This window comes from Arvicanthis niloticus, chromosome 4, assembly GCF_011762505.2.
Source record: "Arvicanthis niloticus isolate mArvNil1 chromosome 4, mArvNil1.pat.X, whole genome shotgun sequence".
Classification (NCBI taxonomy): domain Eukaryota; kingdom Metazoa; phylum Chordata; class Mammalia; order Rodentia; family Muridae; genus Arvicanthis; species Arvicanthis niloticus.
This window is the reverse complement of record NC_047661.1, coordinates 73,374,988-73,399,940: the sequence shown is the minus strand read 5'-3', so window position 1 is coordinate 73,399,940 and position 24,953 is coordinate 73,374,988. Positions and strand designations below refer to the sequence as shown.

General features: G+C 43.0%; 2 protein-coding genes and 1 pseudogene across 4 annotated transcripts; 1 reads left to right on the top strand and 2 right to left on the bottom strand.

The window, feature by feature from the left end:
- Positions 1-227: 227 nt before the first annotated feature.
- LOC143442047 (uncharacterized) lies at positions 228-8,445 on the bottom strand. 3 transcript variants are annotated; one of them, XM_076932846.1, is made up of 3 exons: positions 4,964-8,445; positions 4,773-4,876; positions 228-1,433 (listed from the first exon to the last, which is right to left on the bottom strand). In XM_076932846.1, exon 1 carries the CDS (start codon positions 7,640-7,642, stop codon positions 6,074-6,076), a length of 1,569 nt encoding a protein of 522 aa, XP_076788961.1. In that variant the 5' UTR covers positions 7,643-8,445; the 3' UTR covers positions 228-1,433; positions 4,773-4,876; positions 4,964-6,073. The 3 variants fall into 3 exon arrangements, with proteins under 3 accessions (XP_076788961.1, XP_076788959.1, XP_076788960.1); XM_076932844.1 differs by having other exon boundaries at positions 4,773-8,445; XM_076932845.1 differs by having other exon boundaries at positions 228-4,876.
- On the top strand, positions 8,189-17,947 carry LOC117707386 (TD and POZ domain-containing protein 4-like). The gene is made up of 2 exons (XM_034500813.2): positions 8,189-8,381; positions 16,812-17,947. Exons 1-2 carry the CDS (start codon positions 8,189-8,191, stop codon positions 17,945-17,947), a joined length of 1,329 nt encoding a protein of 442 aa, XP_034356704.2.
- Positions 17,948-23,727: 5,780 nt separating this feature from the next.
- Positions 23,728-24,907, bottom strand: LOC117707750 (serine/arginine-rich splicing factor 6 pseudogene; annotated as a pseudogene).
- Positions 24,908-24,953: the final 46 nt, after the last annotated feature.

Below are 24,953 nucleotides of genomic sequence, written 5' to 3'. Positions count from 1 at the left end.
CTTGATGAAGAGTCGCTGATGTGAATACTAGAAATAAGTCTACTGGAGAGATCAAAACTCAAAGCCAATTAATTGATTTATCCTGAGGGATCATCAGCATAGGAGTCAGACACACAGGAACCAGGGAGTGGCTGAGTGCCCCGGCCCGCGGGGATTCGAGGAGACCTTAGGGAAGGGGGCGAACGAATGAAAGGACAAGAGACACAAAGAATGAGAGCAAGTCTGGGTTCTGATCAATCTCTGAAACTTTAATTTTGGGGGCAGGTTATAAAGACACAGCAAACCGGGAAGTTAGGGCGAGGGTCATTGTTTAGGGCTATCTTACTATGGAATCCTTACTGTCTAAGACTTTCCCACTGTCATAATCTTATCACCCTAGAGCATCCCACTGTCATAATCTTCTCCAAGGAAATGCCAGACGTTCTTTGGGTTCCTGGGACCTGAGACCTATGAATGTCCTTTCTTAACCTTGTACTGACTAGACTTTCTAAAACAGCAGGTAATTTCCTGGGTTTGGCTCCTGGCATCTGCTCCCTTTTAACAATTTTAAGCGAGGCTGGCAGGCAAATTCGGACATTAAGAAATATCATTGGCAGATAATTGGGCATTGACCAAAGGGGGAAAGCATTGACCTGATCCTCCCAGTATCATTTGTAATGGTGTCTTTTTGGGGAGGAGAGGGTTATTTGTCTCATGGACCATGTAGGATATTGAGGGTCTTAGTCGGCTCCTTTGAGACACAAGAAATCAACACCAACCTCTATGCAATCAGGTTTGCTTTTCAGGGGACTCAGAAGCGGACAATTTGGGTCCTCCCCCTGCGGTACCTCGTCATGCACCCCTTGCAGGTACCCACGTTGTGTCCGTGCCATGCCGAACCAAAGTGCACAGATCTGAGTTCTATGCAGCTCCTAAAGGAGATGTGTCAACGCAAGGCTCAGCCAAGCCTCTATCAGCCGAATCAAGTCTATGATAATGCACTTGTAGGGGTTTAGATGCCAAGGAGTCAATTTGTTGTTTTATAAAGCCAGTGAGTCTGTTAAAGGCCCACGGGTGGAAAGCCGAAAGGCGAAAGGGACTGATCACAGGGCCCAGGATGGAAGGGAGAAGGGTAGTAAGCCAAGGAGAGGCAGAAAACTAGTTTTTCTTGTTCTCACTGTTTCTTCTGACATTCTAATCTCTTTCTGATCTTGACCACACTATCTCTAACTACCCCAGTTTAGTCAGTATAAAAACAGCATTCCTCCTTGGGGGGTGGCACAGAGCCCCTCTTGCTGAAGGAAAAGCAGATGAGAGATTTTTCTCTGATGCCAATCTCCAGCTGTTCGATGTCCTTGTCAATGGCCAGTCAGGGTTCTGAGTAGTACAAGTCCCGAGGCCTGCATCAGGATCAGAACTTCCAACAGAGGATACCATGGGTGGCTCATTTTTATCTGGAAAGGAAAAAGAAGGGAATTCTCAGGGAGATTTCTCTTCCCTGGATTTCAATTGTTATCCATTTTATCTACAGTTGGGTCTGGCTTTGTGGAGGTATCTGTTTTGCCAATCTTTCTGGCAGCCATCTAGCTTCGACTTTTTTGATATCAAACAGACATATCGATCCTCGGCCCCATGTGGGAACTGAATCTAGGCTGTTCCATTTAAAGGTAAAAAGGTCCTTCCATATAACTGTGGCATAATTTTTATTAGTCTTAAGGTGTCAGAGGTGATCGGCAGCAGATTTGCCATGAGCGTCCAGATTTAGAAAATTGAGAACAACAAGGCATGATGGAGAATATTTCTAGGAGACCCCTTCTGGGGGTATAACTCCCAATCTTTGGTTTTTTTAAAAGCCAGTTTTTTTTTAGTTTCTTGCAAAACCAGGGCAGAAGCAACAGTAGCTGCTCCTTCCACACTCAGAGAGTTATAAAGATATTATTTTAAAGTTCTACAATACCTGTTTCACAATATCTTGTCCTTGAAGAATTTAAAAAATCCCAGTAATATGGGTAATATTAAATTGTCAACAAAACATCTCAAATGTCCAACTGCAATAACCAGTTCCATATTCTCTCTTAATCTGATATGGAACACCAAGCATAGAAAGATAATGTAGGCAGTAACTAATTACATTTTTAGTTGCTTCTCCTCTTAAAGCAGTTGCAACTAGAAAGCCTGAAAAGGTGTCAATTTACATGTACCTGTTTTAATTTTCCAAAATCAGAAATGGGTAACATCCACTTGCTATAATTGATTATGTATAAGTCCTCCAGGATTAACACCATTATCAAAAAATTAAGGACACAGAGAACAAGTTTTTGCAATTTGACTTGCACACTCTCTAGAAATATCAAATTATTGTCTCAAGGTATTACTATTTTGATGATATAAAGAATAAGATTGTTTGGCCAATTGTTACTGTGAGGCTTATAATCTGCCTGGTATACAAATCTGCTGTGGCATTGCCGTGGGGTCTAGGCAATCCAACATGAGCTCTTAAATGTCTTATAAAGATAAGAAAAAGTACATGTTTCTTAAATTAAGCTGTATTTATAAAATTTGAGAATTAGCAATATCTTAAAAATGAACAATTTTAAGCAATTATAAACCATGAGCTATAATATACTGGCTATGAGTATACAAATTGAAAGCTTGATTTTTCAACATTTCAAACAGTGGCTACAGCACATAATTCAATTATTTGTGCTGAAGCAGGGGGAAACTTAAGAAAATGAACATGTGATCCAATTATATATATAGTCTTCCCATTAGGTGGGCTGTCTGTAAATATTTTCTGCCTTCGAATATTTTCTGGAGCAACAAGCACTCCCCAAAAATTTAAAGCTCGTTGTATGAGCACAAAGGCTTGCATTAAAACTCCTTCAGAGAGATCAACTAATAAAATACCATGCAATAAACGATATACACTGAAAGATTCAAACTCTTAACTCAAGTGTGAGAGTTCTTAATCCGGGCCTATTTCTTGAGGCCTGGCCCAACGATTATCCTTCCTGTACTGAGGACAAATTCCAGGGGCACTCCTGCTTCCAGACAGCACTTCTGCTGTCTGTCTATGCCTCTATTTTTTGGACAGTCTTTCCGAAAATGACCCATGTCCTCATACCTAGAACAATCCTTATCACCTCAGTGCTGTGAAAGCATAGCTTGGACTAAAGTTAGCATTCTCATAAGCCAAATGTGTAAAAAACAACTCCTGCCTGGGGTCTCTAAAATTTCTACCAGCCCTTTTAGCAGCCTACCTACAAATTCCTAAAATGGTTTATCAGAGCCGTGTGTGTTCTAGATAAAACTCCCACTGGGATCTCAGTTTAACTATATTTTTTAGTTTCTTTTGCAATATAAGAGTGTAACCATAATTTTGGGAAACAAAACCGATTTTTAACAATATAAACAATTTATTTTCTCTAAAATCAATACTAAGTACATTACTTTCATGTTACTAAGTTTGGCTGTCAGTTCTTATGTATGAATGCATGATAGTGCAGCTTTTAATACCTCTTAAAGAGACATTGTTTTAAATCCTATCTTTATACATCTGGTTTCTGAATTACTCCAATCCTGAGTTACCAGTTTTAAGCCAACTTTCTGTTACCAAAGTTGCAAAAAAATTTTTAATCATACCCAATAACTTATAGGCAAATAATCTATATCCAAGACATGCAGAACATTTTATACTTTTAAAAGCAGTCCGAAGCAAAAATGAAGTGTACATATATTTACATATATTTAGACTAAACAAATTTTTCTTGCTTTTTCTAGCTGTAATTTCAAGAGAAGCACCTTGTCACCTGCTGAACCCAGTAATCATAGTCACAGATTTTTCTAGGAGAAACATCTATTAGCTCCTTACCATAGAAGCCATAAAAAAACTTGCTGGCCCCTTTAAGAGCAGCTTTTATATCTCCAAAGGCCAATTGAAACTGCTTTTTATTTTTACTTTTTCTTCTCTCTCTCTCTCTCTCTCTCTCTCTCTCTCTCTCTCTCTCTGAAGCTACTTAAAAACTAAATCAAGGGCTGAACAACCAGCAGATAAAGTTTTAACCATTTTCTTTTAAACATGAAACATGGAACAACATTCAAGTAACGAAACAAAAACACAGACATAAACTGACAGACATGGACAGATTGGTGCACCAAGGACAAAAAATAGACATAGAGAGCAGTACTGAGGGTCTCTCCCAGAGGAGCCAGAGAAAAAGCAGGACAGTCTCCTGATTTTCTCCTGCTCTCAGGAGGGCTCTAAAATCGCCTTTTTCTTTTCTTTTGTTAACACGGCCGGAGAGTGGACAACTGCATTAGCCCTTTCTCTCCCTCATCTCCAAGGTTTAATGTTTTTATCTCCTTAGGAGGTGTAGCATTTTTTTTCCATCAATAGTCTCCTCTTGGGGAAACATCGACAAATATCACCAATGAAATCTTTTCTATTTGGGAAAAGGGAAAAAATTCTATTCTATCTCTATTTCTATCTTCTATTCTAACTCTCTATTCTAGCTCTATTCTAACTAACCTAACTCACTATTCTAACTAACTCTATTCTATTTGTCTTTTCTATTTGGGAAAAGGGGAAAAAAATCTATATTCTAACTCTCTATTCTAACTCTATTCTAACTAACTTAACTAACTATTCTAAACTAACTCTATTCTATTTGTCTTTTCTAAGATCCTTTTTTCTTAACCCTTACTCCTCGTGCCTTGAGGGACTCCTTGAGACCCTTTAAGAACAAATCATGTTTGCTCAATCCTTGTCCCATAATTGCGTTGCTTTTTCTTACCTTCACTGGATCAATCTCACAGGCGGGTGACTCTGTGGTGATCACAATGCGGATCTTCTCTCTTCTCTCTGGAGAAGCGTTGATCCTATGCTTTCGGGACGTCCCTGTGGAAGCAATGTTCGATTGGACCCCGACCCACAAGACCACACATCGGGTGCCAAGTGCCCCAGCCCGCGGGGATTCGACGAGACCTTAGGGAAGGGGGCGAACGAATGAAAGTGAAAGGAAGATGAGAGGAAAACCCGGCCGCCATACAGAATAGACTACTCCAGACCACGTGGTTCCAAGGGGGGAAGGTTTATTCAGGGAAAGGGCAAAGGTGGGGAGAGATAGGTGGGAGAGATAAGAGGTTAAAGAGGGTGCGAGTCCGGTGTACTGCCTGTTTTATATGGGCAGTGACATAGTATCTCCCAGGTAAAGGTGAGGGAGCCAGGTGGATTCTGGGAGCGTGGGGCTGTTCCCTCGGCAATGATGTGGGGGTCGCCTAGAAGTGGGAGTGGCCTAGAAGTGATGTCACTGGGTTCGGAGGCTGATACCAACATACCTCCCTTTTTCTTATTATAAAGAAGAGAAGAAAAGTGGAGGGGAAGTCGATGGTGAAATGGGGAGTTGGGGCGGAGTGTCTCTTAAACTACTTCCTGCTGTGTAGGGGCATAGTCTATTGTGGGGAGTAGCTGGCCTTCACCATCGGGGTCCACTCGGTAGATACTTGTATCAGGTTCCTCTGTGGACAGCGGCTGGTAATCCTGTAACAGGAAGTTCCTTAAAAACAGCATTCTTCCTAGTAGAGTCCAGTAACTGGATGACAACAGGAGAATGGTGTTTAGCAACAGAGGGGTTCTGGACGTCCCAAACTCGGGGGTCCACCTGAGAAGCTTTAAGGGAAATAACATGTTAGTGTTAGTAGGTTGACTGGCTAGAAGAAGGAGCAGAGGAACTGCTGGCGAGCTTGGGTTTAGGTGAATTGGGGGAGCAAAGGAAATAGAGGCTCCCAACTTAGCTAAAATATCTCTTCCCAATAAGGGGACAGGACATGTAGGCACTACCAAAAAGGAATGGGTGAGAGGTACACCCCTAAAAATGCAATTAAGTGGGGGAGTCTGGTGAGGAAGGTAAGGTTGTCCTCCTACCCCGACAATAGGAAAACGCGAAGGTGAGGTGGGTCCCCAAAACTCCGTCAGGACCGAGTAAGTGGCCCCAGTATCCAAGAGAAAAGAGATGGGTTTTCCACATACCATAATATCTACCCGAGGCTCCCTGCTAGTGATAGGCGTGGTCGGGTCGAGAGAGCTCGGGCCCAGTCAGTCCTCCATAGCCAATCCTAGAAGGTCAGCTGAAGGGTTTTCTGGGAGTGATGTCCCCCTGTTCTGAGCAACATGAGGGCAATCAACAGCCCAATGTCCCTTCTGATGGCACCTGGGGCACGGTCCCCTTGGTTTGCTAGGGTTGGGGCAAGCCCTCGCCCAATGACCTTGTTGACCACATTTATGGCAGGGGCCAGGTGGTCCCTGAGTCTTCAGGGACCAGGAGTCTGGGGTAGTGGCTGAGGCTGGTCGGATAGCCTTTGCCAGCATATGGTATTTTTGTTTTCGGGCTTTCTCATCCCTCTCATGGTACACCTTAAAGGCCAACACCAAGACTTCTGCCTGTGGAGTTAGGGGCCCCCTCTCCAATCGCCTAAGTTTAGCTTTTATGTCGGGGTAGCTCTGGGAAAAAAAGTAGGTCATCAGAAGTTGCTTACCTTCCGGATTTTCAGGGTCCAGATTGGTATACTGTAATAAAGCCTTTGTAAGGCACTCCAGAAACTGGGACGGGTTTTCCTGTTTGTCCTGGACAACCTCTTGGAGTTTTTCAAAGTTTACTGGCTTTAAGGCTGCCTTTCTTAGGCCTGCCAAAAGACATGTTATAAATCTATCTCTAGCTAAGATACCACCTGCGGAATTGTAATCCTGGTCAGGAACCGCCTCAGATCTGATTGGATATGTTCCGTCTGTCTGATGAATCTGATCTGCATGCGTTTTTGCCTCTTCCCAAACTCGCCTGCGTTCATCAGGAAGTAAATTGTTAGTGAGAATCATATGAACATCATGAAAAGTCAAGCTATAAGACTGAGTGATGTACTGGAACTCTTTAATAAAGGCAGAGGAGTTAGAGGTATAGGAACCCAATCTGTTCTCTATTTGAGAGAGTTCACTTAGTGAGAAAGGAACATGTACTCTGACAAGGCCGTCTACTCCTGCCACTTCCCTCAGGGGAAGGACAGATGCTGGTTTAGGTGTCCCTGGAGGAGAAGAAATTGGAGGTTTGGCTGTGGCCCTAGAAAGTATGATAGGAGGAGTAAAGGTTGGAGCCAACACAGGGCGATTACCATGGCCTGCAGCTGGTGCAGAGGGAAGGGAGGGGTCTGAGGAGGTTGAGTTAGTAGGCTCTGAGGTATCATGGGTTTTTGGCGGCATGGAAACAGGTCTGCGACGGAAGGGGGGTGGTTCGTCAGCTGGATCTAAGAGTGTTGCGTTATCTAATGGGGGTTGGGGAGGTTCCATTGCTAAAAGGACCTGGGGAGTGGAACAGGCAGAACACATGGAGGGATTAGAGCGGAGGTAGATGAATGATTGGATATAGGGGACTTCTTTCCATTTACCAGACTGCTGTATGTATGTGTGAAGACCCTTTAAAATAATTGGATCTAGGGTGCCATTAGGTGGCCATTTTAAACCATTATCTAGAGGATACCGGATCCAAACTTCATTGCAGAGATGTATCAATTTGGAAGGCCTCAATGCAGGCGTTAATTTTAGAGATCTGAGGTTTTTAAGGAGACAACCCAGTGGGGAGTCTGAGGGTGCGGCCGAAGACAATGTAGTACCCATTGGGTGACAGGGAGGGTTTACCGAGCTAACGTATCGGCGTCCCGATAGAAAGGCGGTAAGAAATCAGCCAACAGCCTAGGTAACCAGGTCATCACGAGGTTACCCAGGGGGCTAGCACAAACTCCCGGAGTTCTGCGGGAAGCAATTTACCCTGGTACCAGGCTTTCCACAGCTGCTAGAGCTAATTGGAAGGGAGGGTGTAAATTGCTTTCGAGGGGAGGGAAGTCACCCAGTGGCCAATGTTCTAAATAGTGGTTCGGCTAGGAGGCTAGTCTTAGGGACTAGGCAGACAAATGGCAACACCTCTCCGACCAAGAAAGGCTGGCCAGACCTTATTTGGACGGCTAGGGTCCCTCCCAGCCAATTAGAATTTCCTTACCAATAAGCCGGTGTGTGTTTGAAGAAATATGCAGTCTGGTATCAGGAGAGTGGTACCACGAGGTCTGTCTGTGGGCCTAAGCCACCTGGCGGAGTGCCATGTGGTGGGCCACAGGCTTAGCTAATCTGTAGCAGCGGCGGAAATTTATGCTGTCCGTGATAGCAGGGATGGAGCTTAGCAGCAGCGGTGGGGATGTCGGTGGCAGCTCAGAGCAGTGGCGAGTGCAGGGCGGTTGCACGCAGTGGGCAGCGGCTTGGGCTGCGCCGGCAGCAGCCCTGTCAGGCTCGTTCCGGTGCCGCGGGAGTTGGCGGCTGAAGCGGCGGCGCGGTGGCTGCGGCTGCGGGCCTAGCGGCGTCCGCAGTTAGGGGGAGCGGTCCCGAAGTATTCGAACTTGGCCAATGCACCAATGAAAGGAAGATGAGAGGAAAACCCGGCCGCCAGTACAGAATAGACTACTCCAGACCACGTGGTTCCAAGGGGGGAAGGTTTATTCAGGGAAAGGGCAAAGGTGGGGAGAGATAGGTGGGAGAGATAAGAGGTTAAAGAGGGCGCGAGTCCGGTGTACTGCCTGTTTTATATGGGCAGTGACATAGTATCTCCCAGGTAAAGGTGAGGGAGCCAGGTGGATTCTGGGAGCGTGGGGCTGTTCCCTCGGCAACGATGTGGGGGTCGCCTAGAAGTGGGAGTGGCCTAGAAGTGATGTCACTGGGTTCGGAGGCTGATACCAACAGAAAGGACAAGAGACACAAAGAATGAGAGCAAGTCTGGGTTCTGATCAAGCTCTGAAACTTTAATTTTGGGGGCAGGTTATAAAGACACAGCAAACCGGGAAGTTAGGGCGAGGGTCATTGTTTAGGGCTATCTTACTATGGAATCCTTACTGTCCAAGACCTTCCCACTGTCATAATCTTATCACCCTAGACCATCCCACTGTCATAATCTTCTCCAAGGAAATGCCAGACGTTCTTTAGGTTCCTGGGACCTGAGACCTGAGACCTATGAATGTCCTTTCTTAACCTTGTACTGACTAGACTTTCTAAAACAGCAGGTAATTTCCTGGGTTTGGCTCCCGGCAGCTGAGCTGATTGAATCACTGCAGTTATTTCTGTGTCCTTTAAATTGTTTGTCTAAGACTTGAAGAACTGGAGACGTGAGAGGTGTAGGCAGAGTTTTCACCTCATTTTACATAAGGGCAGTATTAATAGACCCTAATGTTTGATATCTCTTGAATATATGCTGCAGCCCTTAGAAAACAACAAAATCTCTCCCTTTTAGGAAAGGCAGAAAAAGTATGGCAGTTCCAAGTCCAAGTTCCAAGAGGACAGAACTCACCAGTGGAGGATGCAGATTATGAGATATTGATAAGCTGAATCCTTCCAATTAAAGTGATTGAATTGAGAACCATTTAGGAGATTCCTTAAGTGACTATGAAAAGTCTAAGGAGAATTTCCTGAGGGGAAGTACAAGACCATAAACCAAATTGGAAGGGGTCATCACAAGGTCTGTAGGTGAGATCTGTGTAACACATTAGAAAGAAGAAAGCTATCTTCAGAGGGTTGGGGCTCTGCTTCCTGCCCACCATATAGGAGTTCTTCCACATGCCTTACATTTTGTGAATACTCAGACTTCTGACAAGTTAAGGAAAATATAGCTTCCCTGATCATGTGTGTTGCCCACTGGTGAGTTCTGTCCTTTTCAGACTTGGACTGCATGCTTGGTCTGCTGGCCCTGAAAAGAGAGAGATTTTGCTGTTTTCCAAGGTCTGTAACATATATTCATGAGCTATCAAAGATTTGGAGTTGATATTGCTGCCCTTATGTAAAAGGAAGTGTAAAATTCTGCCTACATCTCTTATCTCTCCAGTTTGTCTGTCTTAGACCTATAGTCTGGCAGACATAAACATAACTACAACAATTCAATCAGATCAGCAACTCCCAGCTCTCCTGTTTGTCTGGCTTCAATGCTGCTCATCCTTCAGGATAAATCAGTTAATTGGTTGTGATTTTTGATTCTTCCTTGGACTTATATTGCTAGTATTAGCATCAGGTTCTTTTAAGATCTTGGTGGGAGGAACCACAACCTCAAATCAGAGTCCTCAAAAGACTGGAATCACATCTTTCACAGGTTCTGGAAACTGGTATCTAAACTGAAGATGTCCTAACCAGTCTTATCTCCAGAGGTGATCTAGTAGTTTATTTTCTAATGTGTTCATTGTAAAAGTAACTAATATTCATATGTATTTATTGTCATCTCTGAGGCCTTCTGCCTCCACATGTAATTTTTGGCCTAGCACTGGAAGGTTATAGTTTCTATAAAATCTATTCTAGGCCTAGAATATTATTAGCATCTAAGAATTATATCTGAATAAGCTCACTCCCTCATAGTTCTTTATGAGCTCTGGCTGGATGATCTAAAATTCCTTTCCAGTGTAACTGATTCAATCTGGGTTTTTTACAGTTTTTCCTAACTGCTCTGCTTGGCCTCATACTAACTTTGGCAATATATTCTGCTCCTCTGGCTCTTTCTGGTTCTCTGAATCTTTCTGTCTTTCTGTACCCATGTCTCCATTGTTCTCTCTTCTACCTGTCTTGGTAAAACTCTCCTGGAAAAACTGCCTCCTCTCTTTCTTTTCTCTCGATACTGTCTTCTTTTTTTCATTTTTTTTTATTTAGTTGCATCACAAATGTTGTGCTATCGCAGTCTGCCCTCAGAGTTCTTCAGACCCCCCTACCCCTTTGCCTCAGACAGGATGCCCATTGGCACTCCCCCGCCCTGAAGCATTAAGTCTCTACCAGGATTAGGCACATCCTTTTCCACTGTGGCCAGACAAGGTAATTGTCTTAGTCAGGGTTTCTATTCCTGCACAAACATCATGACCAAGAAGCAAGTTGGGGAGGAATGGGTTTATTCAGTTTACACTTCCACATTGCTGTTCATCACCAAAGGAAGTCAGGACTGGAACTCATACAAGGCTGGAAGCAGGAGTTTATGCAGAGGCCATGGAGAGATGTTGCTTACTGTCCTGCTTCCCCTGTGTTGTTCATGTTGCTTTCTTATAGAACTCAAGACTACCAGCCCACGTATGGCACTACCCAAAATGGCCCCTCCCCTTTTGATCACTAATTGAGAAAATTCCTTATAGCTGGATCTCATGGAGGCATTTCCACAGCTGAAGTTCCTTTCTTTGATAACTCCAGCCTGGGTCAAATTGACACACAAAACCAGCCAGTTCAATTGACCTCTTGTCAACCTGACACACAAACACATCACTATTAAGCCTCAAACCTTACTTTCTAATTCATCCCCAAGATCTGAATAACTTTAAAAGTCTCATAGTCTTTGAAAATTCTTACACATTAAAAATTCAATCCCTTTGAAATATCCAATGTGTTTTAAAAATTCAAAGACTTTTTACAATTCAAAGTCTCTTAATTGTGGGCTCCACCAAAATACTTTCTTCAGGAGAGAAATATATCAGGGCACAATCACAATCAAAAGCAAAATAAAACCATAACTGTACAATATGTGGGATCCACTCATGATCTTCTGGGCTTCTCAAAGGGTTTGGGCCACTTCTCCAGCTCTGTCCTTTGTAGCACAGACTTTGTATTCTAGGCTCTAGCTGCCTCAGTCCAATACTTAGCTGTATCTACATCTGTTTCAGTTAGCTGCTAATAAAACCTCTCAGAGGACAGCTTCTAGCTCTCCTATATGTCATGCTCCAAGATTGCTTATCCCTCAGTATTAGATGAATCACTCAATTAATTTTTATTTTTTTATTCCTCTGTTAGACTTATTGCAAACTATAAGCATCAGTGACTCTGTATCTGGGACTTTTGTTGCCTCCATAGGGGGATCCCCTGTTTCAAATCTGACATTTAGGACATTTCTAAACCATACCCTTAAGTGACTTTGAAAAGGGATTTCCAGGGAGGATTTCCTGAGGGGGGACTACAAGGCCATCATCCAAATTGGGAGGAGTCATCACAAGGTTTATAGGTCTAATTGGAATAACACACAGGAAAGAAGAAGGCCACCCTCAGAGTTTTGGGCTCTGTTACCTGCCCACACCATATAGAAGCTCTTCCAACTGCCTTCCTTTTTGTGAACAATCAGACTTCTGACAAGTTAAGGAAAATACCTCTTCCCTGATCATGTTTGTAACAGGAATTAGTGTAAAACCAGCACAAGGGTAAATAATAGCTGTGCAGAGATTGACATGATCCCTTCACTTATGGAAGATTGACTACATTAAGCAAAATACACTGGGGATGGCAATTCATATTGCCATCTGGGATATCTCTGGAATTAAGTAAAACTGGAAGGCATCTTTTTATTGGTTAAGGTGAAGTAGATCCACTTATAAGACAGATTTTAATGTAGAAAAACAGACACCTTTACTCTGAGTTTTGTGGCAGGAAACCACACACCTTTAATCCAGATCTTGAGATTAGAAGACACACCTTCAACTGGGCCACACCTTCTGCTCTAGGCCTATATAAGCACATGGAAGATGGAAGCTCTGTGTCTTTGCCTGTTTGCTCTCATCTTACTAGCAAGCCCATTTCTTCACTGGCATTGGAGCCTGCTTCTTCAGAATCCCAGCATATACTGAAGAACATCTGAGACTTCAAACCTTGTGAACTACGTGTAAGTACTTGTTGGGAGCCGACTTTAGTAGAAAGCGGCTAGATCAACTTTGCAGCCATCTGGAACCATATACCCTGATGAAAGACTTGGTTGTCAAAAGCCTATAACAGCTGAAGCACACTCTGATAAATATCTTGTTTATCCCACATAGCTTGTTTTGCTGTTTAGTGACCTCAGCTGTATGGTGCACGTGGTAAAATGTTTTCACCTGTGTTCTACTGCTTGTGTATATAAATACCTCAGAATTCCCTTCAATAAGGGAGACTTGAGAAAAGAGAAGAGACTGAATCACACCCTGTCTTGTCTCCATTCTTCGCGTCTCTTGCTCCAAGAGCCCCATTCTCTCTCTTGACCAGAGCACTTAGCCCCAAAGCATTGAGGCAAAAGTGTTGAGGCAGAATGTGGGTCTCAACAAGTACTGACTTTAGCCATTGTTATATTAACTGGACATCAGCCTATAAGTTTTATCTTATATCCACTTTCTATTTATATAGAGGAATTCATTCTATAAGTTCTACAGGACATGACTAATACAATAAACTTGAAACGTGAGTGTATAACATTTTCTAAGCTCATCCAAAGTTCAATATAATAACTATTCTGTTTCATGAAAGAAGAACCAGGACATGTTTTATATAGATTTATATAATAGAATTTATTTAGAGCATGGGAAGGGGAGTTGAGTAGGGACAAATAAAGGGGGAAGAGGAGATAGGATGAGGAGAGGATAGAGAGAAAAAGAAGAGGAGAGGCAGCCCAGGATAATATGCAGAAGAGGAAGGAGGAGGAAGTAGAGAGAAAGAGAAAGTGGTTACAGAGTCAGGGAGCATAAGAGAGTAAGAGAGAATAAGAGAGTGAGCAGGGTCAAAAATCCCCTTTTATAGTGAGTCAGGTGTAACTGGCTATTGCCAGGTAGCACTTTGGTGGAGCACAGAAGGAATGGTAATATTCGTTTATTTTGGATTAATCTAAAATAAATGTAAAAACTAAACAGAGACAATTGTGGAGCAAGAGTAGAGTGGTCATGTTCTTTAGTTAGTTTGTGCTGACATTGGGATGAAATGTCTCTGAGAAATCAAAGAAAAGGCCAGGCGGTGGTGGTGCATGCCTTTAATCCCATCACTTGGGAGGCAGAGGCAGGCAGATTTCTGAGTTTGAGGCCAGCCTGGTCTACAGAGTGAGTTCCAGGATAGCCAGGGGTATACAGAGAAACCCTGTTTAAAAAAACCTGGATGGGGATGTTGGTCTGTTCTTAGGAGAGTTGGCTATTTCCTTGCTATCCAGGGTTTGTGCAACTATCTGTAGGCACAAGGGGCAGGTCCAGTTGAAGTGTCTATGTCTGTGAGAATAGATTGGAGCATGTGGGTTGCTTCTCTGGAGCATTCATAAACGTTGATTTTGAGTAAACTCCTGGACCTGACAAGATGCTGAAACATTAAATGTTTGTGTTTGAGTAGTAGTAGTAGTAGATAATAATATATAGAAATGCTATATATATACATATATATACACAAAATTAATATATATATAATATAGATATAGATATATATATATACAAAATTAAGAAAGTTTTTGGAAAAAAATTTTCTTAGGTGTATATTTGAAACCCTTAGGTCTTGGTGGTTGGGTGAAGTGAGTCCCAATCCCACCCTCTAGAAGAGGTTATTGATTGGCAGATGTACTTATCCAAATTCAGTCTCTTTGGTCTATGAAAGGTAGATCTGACTGTGTTTTGGGGGCTTAGAAGTTTACAAAAGATATTTGTTAACAGCATAAACAGTCTCTAAAATGAGGTTAGAAAAGACAAAAACCTTTGATGGAGCAGAAGGAGCAAGAACGGCTTTTATTTCTGTTTAGGAGACTGTTTAGGAGACTTTATTTTTATATATAAAATAAAGGAGACTTTGTTTTATATATAATATATGTGTGTGTGTGTGTGTGTGTGTGTGTAGTATAATGAGATGGATTTTGAAGTATGTATTGAAAAGAAAATTAGTGGAAACTGGAAAAGTTGACAACCTCATAAATATTCTTTCAAAATGGCATCTCCTTTTTATTTAATTTGTATGAGGTTGGCGAGAAGGCAGAAACCTATGGGTCTTGTTGATGAATGAGAAGTCATTAACAAGAGGGGAAAAGTATTGGCCTGATTCCTCTTGTGAAGAACAGAGGGTTGTTCTTCCCACATCTTTGGTGGCTCTTGGTGTCTTTTGGAGATGAGGGGCAGAGCCTGACTTGGTAGGAGTCCCCCACAATAAGTGTTGGGCCCCCAGGAGCACAGAAGCATATGGCAGCTCAACCTGGTGTATTCAGGGCACAAATGGGGCAGGGCAAGAGAGCAAGCACCTTGGCTGGGGCGGGGAGTAAGTGGCAGTGCCTGCAGCTGTGCTCTGTCTGCCTGCAACTCTGCTCTAGCACTGCATGTTTTGTGCCCCATGGTGTTGGGTTGGGCAGTGAGCAAAAAGCAAGGTGGAAAGTGGAGAGAAGGGCATAGAGGCAGCCGCAGAGGCAATGGTAGAATCATGTGGGAACACTGTTACTCAGTGGTTATCACACCACAATCTAGGCAGTCTTGTTGCTGTGCCTATATGTGGGAGGAAGAGCAAAGAAATGGAGCATTTAGAAATGGAGGTGGTGGGAAAGAATACTACATAGAAATCTTTCCATTTTTCTGGTTGGCTAGAGAGAGTTGTAAAAGGTTTTTTTTTTCCCTAAGTGCCCTTAAACAGCCACATAGAGTTATAGATTAGTGTATATTGGGGCCAAATTTAGCCTGTGAATATGGAAGCCTTTAAGAGTGGGTGGCATCCCAGTAAGGAGCCTGGTAGTGACTGGGAAGACATACCCTTTTGGGGTGAGAGTGGCAGTTATTAATGACCCCTACCAGCATCCTGAGGATAAGTTAATAACGAAAATGTTAGGTTCAGATCACCATGGGCTCAGGCAGTGGATTGGTATTTGAGCTCAGGCAAGTACCTGAGTGGGCAGTGAAGAGTATGGTTTACCCTGTCCTGGGTTTTCATAACAGTGAGAAAAGGAAATGACTCAGAGTAGAGGGGAAATCTCACTCAAGGGAAAATGTCCTAAAATGAGGATTCAGCAAGGGGGCCAGTCATAAAGACTGAATGTTTCATCCACAAGGACTCCACAGGGTTGCTGCTAACTCAACATCCCTTCCTTAGGACCAGGGGATGTTTACACTGACCAGTGTGGGTGAGGGAGCTTACCAATTTGCTGGTGTTTGGATGGATCGGTCTAGAAAGTGATCTGTTGGCTGGAAAGTTCATTTGGCAGCAGGAGACATTAACCTGCGAGTATTGAAATCTGAGTCACAACACCAATGATGTGTTTTATAAGAAGAAATCCAGGATGTGTTTGTTAAAGCCAGGCATGGAGAGGGTGGGAATGATCCCTGGTGGACCCATGCTGAGGCATCCCTTCCCTCTGAGGTACCAGCCATATGACAGGTTTAGTATAGAGTAAAGTTTATTTAGGGCACTGGAAAGAGAGTTGAGTAGTGAGAAGAAGGGAGGAGAGGCAGAGAAAGACAGGAGAGAGAAGGAGGAGGAGGAGGAGGAGCAGCAGCAGCAGCAGGAAGAAGAAGAGGAGGAGGAGGAGGAGGAGGAGGAGGAGGAGGAGGAGGAGGAGGAGGAGGAGGAGGGGCTGGCCAGAAACAGGTGGAGAGCGAAAGGCAAAGTGGAGGGGAGAAAGGAAGAAAGAGATTAGGGCTTCAGAGAGAGGAAGAGGAGAGAGGAAGGGTGTTTGAGGGGTTCAAACAGCCCATTGTCTAAGCCAGGTTTACCTGGCTATTGCTAGGTAACTGGTGGGTGGGGCCTAGATAAAACACTAACAATAACAAAATCTATTCTTTTAAAATTTAAGAGAGAGAGAGAGAGAGAGAGAGAGACAGAGACAGAGACAGAGACAGAGACAGAGACAGAAAGAGACAGAGAGCCCCACAGGGAGCCTGGATTGTTTTCTCTAAATCTAATGTTAAAGTCTAATGGAAAATTTTAGAAAGACATAAGTTTTCAACATCATAGAAGGGGCAACTTAGGAGAAATTAAAACAAATCTAAAAAGTATCTGTAACTGTATCCTATATGGTAAAGAGTAAATGACTTTTATTTCTTCTTTTCAGGTTCTAGTTTTACATCCAAAGTACGTCAACCAGAAATGTTGGGGCACCTGGAAACCAAGAGGTGGCACTACACACAGAGTAGTGAACAGAACTTCTGCTACAGGTGGACCATTAGCAACTTCTCTGGTTTCGTTGAGGAAATGGGGGAATGTATTACAAGTCCGACATTCCCATCAGAGGCCAATGACAAAGTGGCCTGGTGTTTGAGAGTATACCCAAACGGGGTTGATGAAGAAAGTGAAGGTTACCTGTCACTTAACCTGATGTTGCTCAGCTGTGAAAACAGCCCAGTTTGGGTAAAGTTTAATGTTTGTATCTTAACTGCCACAGGGGACAAATGCAATGATGCAAGGAGCCCACATGTCTATAGTTTACTGCCGCACCAAGCCCTTGAATTAAAAAAGTTCATCCTTCTAGATTTCCTCTTGTCTCAAACCGAATTGCTATTACCAGACGACAGACTTAGCCTCCTCTGTGAGATGAGCATGGAACAAGGCTCCTTCAGCATTACTGTACAGAACGCAAGACCTCCAATCAATATTCCAAGGTGCACGTTGCCAGATGACCTAGGGGAGCTGTGGGAGAGTTCCCTCTTCACAGACTGCTGCCTGCTAGTAGGTGGCCAAGAATTTAGGGCGCACAAGGCCATCCTAGCAGCTCGCTCTCCAGTTTTCAGAGCCATGTTTGAACATGAAATGAAGGAAAGCCTGACGAATCAAGTTGAGATCCAAGACCTGGATCCCCAAGTCTTCATGGAGATGATGGACTTTATCTACACTGGGAAGGTGCCACACCTCCACAGCCACTCCATGGCCACTGGTGTGCTGGCAGCTGCTGACAAGTATGGCCTGGAGGGTTTGAAGGTCATGTGTGAAGATGAACTCTGTGGGAACCTCTCTGTGGAGAATGCTGCACACACTCTCATCCTGGCTGACCATCACAGCACAGAGCAGCTGAAGACTCAGACCCTGGATTTTATTGCACTTCATGCTTCTGAGGTCTCTGAGACCTTGGGGTGGAAGTCAATGGTGGAGTCACATCCCTACTTGGTGGCTGAAGCATTCCACGTCCTGGCTTCTGCAAGAGTGTTTACTGGGCCCTCTTTCTCAAAGGACTTAGTAGTCTTTAAGACCTAATCAGCTATGACCTACACCTGTCTTCCAACAGCAACAACCTGTGTTGTTTCCAGTTAGTCCTGGTTAGACAATAGTATTGCTGGAGCTTTTATCCTGAATCTGGGGGGAGGGCAACATGGTAGCTCAGTACTTACAATAGCTCTAAATATGTTGGAGTGCTGGGTGGGGGAATGGGCAGCACTGGCATCTGACACTACTTGACATCTTCCCTATTGATATTCTTGTATGAGTTTTGTTTGATGTCTTGGAATCTGGGATTCAACTTAGGTACTGGCCTGAAGCACAGCCCCAAAGGGTTTCTTCAGAGAAACCTATCTGCATTGGACTAAGCAACAAAGATGACCAGGGGCTCAGAGCAATGGAGAAGTAAATCCTGAATGTTTAGTCTTAAGAGAAATGATAGGGAAAGAAAGCTTTAAAAATAAAAAAACCTCAGTTTGGTGATTTGAAATATGCATGGCCCATGGGAAGTGGCACTATTAGGAACGTGGCCATGTTGGAAGAAGTGTTACAGGAATTGTGTCACTGTGGAGGAAGGGCTTTGAAGTAATGTATATGGTCAAGCCCTGGCCAGTGTCACACAGTCTCCTTCTAACTGCCTTCATATCAAGGTGCTCAGTTCCTTCTCCAACACCATGTGAACTTTGACACTATCGTGCTTTCTGCAATGATGATAATGGACTGTACCTCTGAAACTGTATGCCAGCCTCAATTAAATGTCCTTTAGAAAAGTTACCTTGGTCATGGTGTCTCTTCACAGCAATGAAACCCTGACTAAGTCACTTAGTTTTGGGAAACTAGAAAGAGAATTCAACTGGAAAAATCAATTGTCACTTTCTTAGAGAACCCTTGAGAAGTTTCCAGCATAAACAGGAGAGTTCTCAACCATCTGTAACTGGTGATCCAGAGGATCTGAGGCCTTCTTCTGGTCTCCATAGCTATGATGGTTTGGATATGTTTGGCCCAGGAAGTGTACCTTGAGGGGTGGCCTTGTTGGAGTAGGTATGGCCTTGGAGGAAGTGTGTCACTGTGGGCGTGGGCTTTAAGACCCTCATTTTAGCTCCCTGTAAGCCAGTCTTCTCCTGGAAGATTTCAGATGAAGGTGTAGAACTCTCTGCTCCTCCTGTACCATGCTTGCTTGGAGGTTGCCATGTTCCAGCCTTGATGATAATGGACTGAACTTCTGAACCTGTAAGCCAGCCCCAATTAAATGCTGTCCATATAGGAGTTTCCTTAGTCAAGGTGTCTGTTAACAGCAGTAAAACCCTAAGACAGTGGCCAAAACCAGCTCTTTAGACAAAACTATATCCTAATAAAATCTGATATGAATTAGAAAGATGGAATGTGTTTATGGAATCCTTTCATGGATTGCCTTGGTGTTTGTATTTTGATGCTAATCCTATCCCGGAGGAAGAGCAGGTCTCTTACTCAGGTGATTCTATGTGAATGTGCTCCTCATTTTAACTGGTGACATAAAGACTAGAGCCTGTGATTGGGCAGTGGAAGGGAAAGGCGGGGCTAGAAGTTTTAGAGAAGGAGAGAGGAAGAAAAAAGGAAGATTAGAAGGAGGAACAGAGAAAGAGGAAATGGAGGAAGAGGAGGTGGAAGACGGAGCAGAACTACATAGCATAGAGGAGCCACAAGTAGCAAGGATCTCACAGCTTGGGAAGAGAGTGGTGTAGTGGGAAATCTGCCCAATCTAGGCATGCAGGAGATAAATATAACTGAGTTGTGTGTTCTTTGCATGGGCATATTGAGGTTGGAGATTCACCAATACAAATCTGGCTGGTATTAAATGTTAAGGCTGTCTGGTGTTTTCCATTTGTGAAGATTTATGTGGGCAAGAGAGAGGGCAAAACTGTGGTAGGGACATTGATGGTCTGCAGAACAGCACCGGGATGGTGGGATATGTATGACATGTAGAACAAGAGTACTAGCTCCAGGTATTCATGGAAGAACGTGTTTGGGTGCCTTAGCAAGTCTGCAGAGGGAACCAGGGCCAGATGGCCATTTTCTGCACAGGGCAAGGAAGAAAGGGTGGCTATGGATTCCAGAGCATAGCTAGAGCTATCATAGATTTCTAAAATTATAAGCAACAGATTTCAGTGCTGTTTGCCTTCATAGGAGTCAATTTTCGTTCATCTAGCTCTTGATCTGGATGACTGGGGAACTGGGTCTTGGGAGACAATGACTACAGCAGGTATCAAAGTCAGCTAGTTTAGTGAAATAATGGGTCTAGCTTATATAGCTGGAGTTGGGGTGGGGCATTTGTGGGAGGGAAGTAAAAAGGGAAGAAGTGCTGCAGTGGGGATAGGGGCCTTCCAAAGTTATCAGCTAGATTAGTAGACTGCTGATCCCATGATTCCTGAGAAGCCAGTTCTCTGTCAAGGAAATAGAACACATACTGCCTTTATCATGACTTGTCTTTGTCTCTATGCAGCTGAGTAGGCACAAGCCTGATTTGGGTAGGGAGTGGCTTCGTTCCTGCTGTGCTCTTGTGATCCCCTTACACCCCACCATGTCATGCCCCACCCCAAGGTCCGGGATATGGGTAATGCTCTACTGTCCATTATCTGGCTTGGGAACCCAAAATACAGCATGGAATTGGTATAAAAAGAGACTTGTTGCTTAGTGGAACCAAACTGAAGACTCAGACATAAACCCACAGAAGTATCAGAAATTAATTTTTGGTTTAGGAGAGTAACAGTGCCAGCCAACCAGAGCTCCCCAGGGTCTAAACCACCAGCCTGGGAGCACAAAGGGAGGCACCCATGAGTTCAGCTGTATACTTAGGGGAGGATAGCCTTGTCGGGCATGGGTGGGAGAGGAGATCCCTGGTCCCATGAAGGCTGAACACCGAGCAGGGAGGAATTCGAGGGTGCTGGGGAGGGAGTGGAGGGTAGGTGAGGGCACACCGTTGTGGAGGCAGGAGGGGGGATGGGATAGGGCGTTACTGTGTAGTGGGGGGAATTGGCTGAGGGGATAAAATCTGAAATGTATTTTAAATAAATAGATAGATAGATAGATAGATAGAGAGATAGCCAGAAATACACAACAAACAACAGACAGCCTCTTTAACAAACTGTACTGTTGAAACTGGATGGCTGTATGTAGAAAAATGCAAATATATCCAAACCTATTACCCTGTACAAACTCAATTTCAACAGGATCAAAGACCTCAACATAAAACCACGTATACTGAAAAAAAAAGAATGTAGAGAATAACCTTGAATTCATTAGTACTGGAGAAGTCTTTTTGAACAGAACATTGATAATGTTACCACTAAGATCAACAAGTAGTAAGTGAGACCTCATGAGACTGAAAAACTTCTGTAAGGCAGAGGATAATGTCATTTGGACAAAGCAGCAGCTTACAAAATGAGAAAAGATTTTACCAATTCCACATCTGAGTGAGGGCTAATATAATAACAACCCAATTAAAATGGGTACAGATATAGAGAATTCACAATAAAGAAAATTCAAATGTCTAAGAATCACTTAAAGAAATGTTCAAAATTGTTAGTCATCAAAGAAATGTAAATCAAAACTACTTTGAGATCCCACCTTATGTCTGACAGAATGGCCAGTGTCTGTACAACAAGGGACAGCTCACACTAGCAAAGATGTGCACCCAGGAGAACAGCCCTCCATTGCTACAAGAGATGCAAACTCTCATAGCCACTATGTAAATGACTATGGTGATTGCTCAGAGAGTTAAAAATCAATTTACCCCAAGATCTGCCAATACCACCGTTGGGCATATACACAAAGCATGCTTCTTTCTCCCACAGGAACACTTGGTCAACCACTGTGGAATACATATCAAGAAATACTATCACATCCAACAGGACTCAAGATATTCCACACTTCTCTTGTTCTTTTTTTATCAGTTGGTGTTGTTGATAATCTATACCCAGGGCACCAACCAATGTGTGCAGGGTGAAATTCTTAGATGATGTTCGTTAGTTGGTGGGGAACTGAATTCACTCATCAGTAAAGAACTAAAACACTTTAAGTCAGTCAATTCTGCTAAGGCCAATCCTTTAAATGTAGTTGTTTGTTTTGTTTAGTGCATGCATTTAATAACTAGGGTCTACAGGTATAAAAGCCTAGATTTTTAATAAAATGCCCTTTGTCCCCACTAGAAAAATTGTAAGGGTATTGGCGTTTACCTATTCATTATATTAGGGAAGCTAAAAAGTAGTCTACTGCCTCTGTCATGTACTACCACATTAACAGAAGGCAAGCCCTGCTGAAGTTGCATGAAGTCAGAAACTCAAATTTTACTATTAGTCTTCATTCCCCCCCCCCATTAAAAGTCTGTGGATCAGAAAGCTTTTATGTACTTTTCCCAGAAAACAAAGAGAACTTTGGTCAAACTCAATTCTTAAAGAGCCATTATATTTGCTTTTAAGTAGGTAAAATAGTAAACTATAACCAGACACAATTTTCTTTAAATTCTGAAATTTATACTGGAAAAATAAACCTATTTCTTATAAACTTCTAAACAACACATCAAAGAAAAGATGCCTAAAGCAGTAGCTTTATTTGACACTGTATTCCTAGAATTAGTCTTTAAGATTTTGTAACAGGATAAATGTCTTGAAAGCATTCCCCTTTCCCTGTTCTAAAGTATTCCCAGTTACCCTCACCTACCTAGGCCCTTGAACCTCTGTTTTTCCACTCAGCCTTGCTTTATTGCATGTCCCCTGATTATTTAGCCCTATAAACTAACTCTACATTACAATCTATAATCCAACTTTTTCTAGATTATATAATAACAGCTGAGGAAGGTATTATACCTGAGCCAATCCATCCACACCTTTACTAAAGAATGAGGACTCCAGTTGTGGTGAGACAGCCACTAGGCAACAATTGCCACTTTTCTTCTACAGACAAATTACTGTTCAGAAAAGGACACACTTGCAAAATAGTCGACTGATTATATCTGCCTAGACAGAGTAATCAGCCCTTAATAATTCTGCAGCACTAAGGTCTGTCAGAAGATCCTGAGCCAGAAGGCAGAAGAACAGATACTCCAACGTTTTGAAGTAGAGCGAGTGTCCAGGTGTTCAGAGGTCTCTATAAATTGGCTAAGTTTTAGAAACTACGATTTGTGCTTCCCACAATTATAGTTAACTCAGTCATTCTGAATTTCTGATGGGGTTGAAAAATAACTAAATTTCTAACTGTAAAGGAAGGCTACTTCTGTTTTTCAAAGCATTAAAGAACACCAAATCATACACTAACACTAATTACACTAATTCCATTTCCGGAGCACAGGATAACAAGATCCCAAGCACTAGGACCTACTTCTTGAAGAGTTCAAATTGTAATCCTTTAGTTTCTTTTATTTATTTTGTGGTACTAACTACAAAGCCCTTTTTACTTTTAACTCAACTTATTAAAGGGGTAGACAAAAGATTTGATTAACAGCACAAAATAAGATTAGCCAAACTGAACAATTTATCGCTGGTCTTACACTCATGGTTTTACCCTCATGTAGAATTTGCACTGTCCCTACAAATGGCAGGTATCAACACTTAAAGGGAATCAAGAAGGCAATCATGTTTGGTAGCAAACTTTCATTTAAATCTTACATAACTCAACCTTTATAAAAAGCCAACATAATTGAAAAATTGGGTTCTCCCTCTAAAGCCTGCACTACCCAAAGCTTGAACAGTTAATTTAAAAATAAGCAAAACAAAATGGAACCCTGCAGCAGATCCTGCTGCAATACTTTAAAAAAATCTAAATGAGCTTAATCTTTTTTAAAAGTTATTTTAGCTCAAAGGCTACAAAATCAAAATTATCTTAATTCTACAAAGAGAGAGGGCTTCATACCACCATTTTAGAACCTCATCTTTTTCTCATTAAATTTGGCCACAAATCAAATTCCTTGTTCTCCTTTCAGGAAATCCTCTTGAAGAAGAGGCAGAGTACAAACTCGGAAGAGTAACTGCCTAAACAAGTAGGAAAGTGCTCTGTTATAGTGTGCAAAACCCTAGAGTTCAGGGTTAATCTCTGGAACTTGATCTGGACCTTGAGCGAGTTCTAGAAGTGGACCTTGACGTTCTTTGGTAGAGGGGATACAGAACAAATCTTTGAGGGTGGAGCAGGCAGAGGCAAACGGGATCAAGACAGTCTCCGGGATCTGGACTTTGAGTTTATGGATCCCTTTCCATTTCCTTTGGGGGACAGAGAAGGTGACCTACCTAGTGACTTCTCATACTTATCCTTAGATCTGCTTCTTGAGTGTGAATGGGAACCCCGATCAGACTTGGGCTTAGATTTGCTCTTTGATCTGGATTTCCTGCCTTTTGAGCAAGTTTGGGATTGACCTTTGCTCCAAGACCTAGGTCGGGAGGGACTTTTTGAGATATTTCGAGATCTACTGCAGCTGCTTCTGCGACTCCTACTCTGAGATCTTCTACACCGTGATCTGAGTCTACTTCCAGAGTGAGTGCCTTTGGCTTGTCCCTGGCTTATCTTCAATAAGCCTAGTATTTCTGCCACTTATTTCTGTGCCATCCAGTTTATCCAAAGCACGCTTCATGTCAGAGAAGGATCTAACTTCAATTACAACCTCAGTTGTTTGTTCTGTGTGAGCATCTGCATAAGTCACTTCTGCTTGCCGCATGAAATTCTTTAAGTCTTGCCAACTGCAAAGACTAGACAGATTTTCTACAATAAGCCTGTATTCTGTATGAACAGTTGGTCCATATTTGTCTTTGCCAGAAGTTCTCTGACTACTGTATCCACCTCCACCACTGCAGCTTCTGTAGTGGTTGTCATCTCAATCCTGGTGCAGGTCCTAAGCATGCTCTATGATCATGCCACTCTCTTACTGTTCAGCTCCTAAACGGCTGTGTCGAAGAGACAGCCGTAGCCACTGAAAAAGAGCTGAATGTTTTTCTAGCTGAAGTTGTAGCTCAGGCATCCTATGTAGACTAACCGCATGGCAGGGGGGTGTTCTCTCTGAGGCTAGATGAGGTGTGGTGTATGT

Bases quoted from the DNA above. Each gene is read 5' to 3' on its own strand.
- LOC143442047 (XM_076932844.1), bottom strand. From the start codon at position 7,642: ATGGGTACTACATTGTCTTCGGCCGCACCCTCAGACTCCCCACTGGGT.
- LOC117707386 (XM_034500813.2), top strand. From the start codon at position 8,189: ATGGAGCTTAGCAGCAGCGGTGGGGATGTCGGTGGCAGCTCAGAGCAG. The intron at 8,382-16,811 runs GTTAGGGGGAGC...TCTTCTTTTCAG, and splicing joins CGGGCCTAGCGGCGTCCGCA to GTTCTAGTTTTACATCCAAA.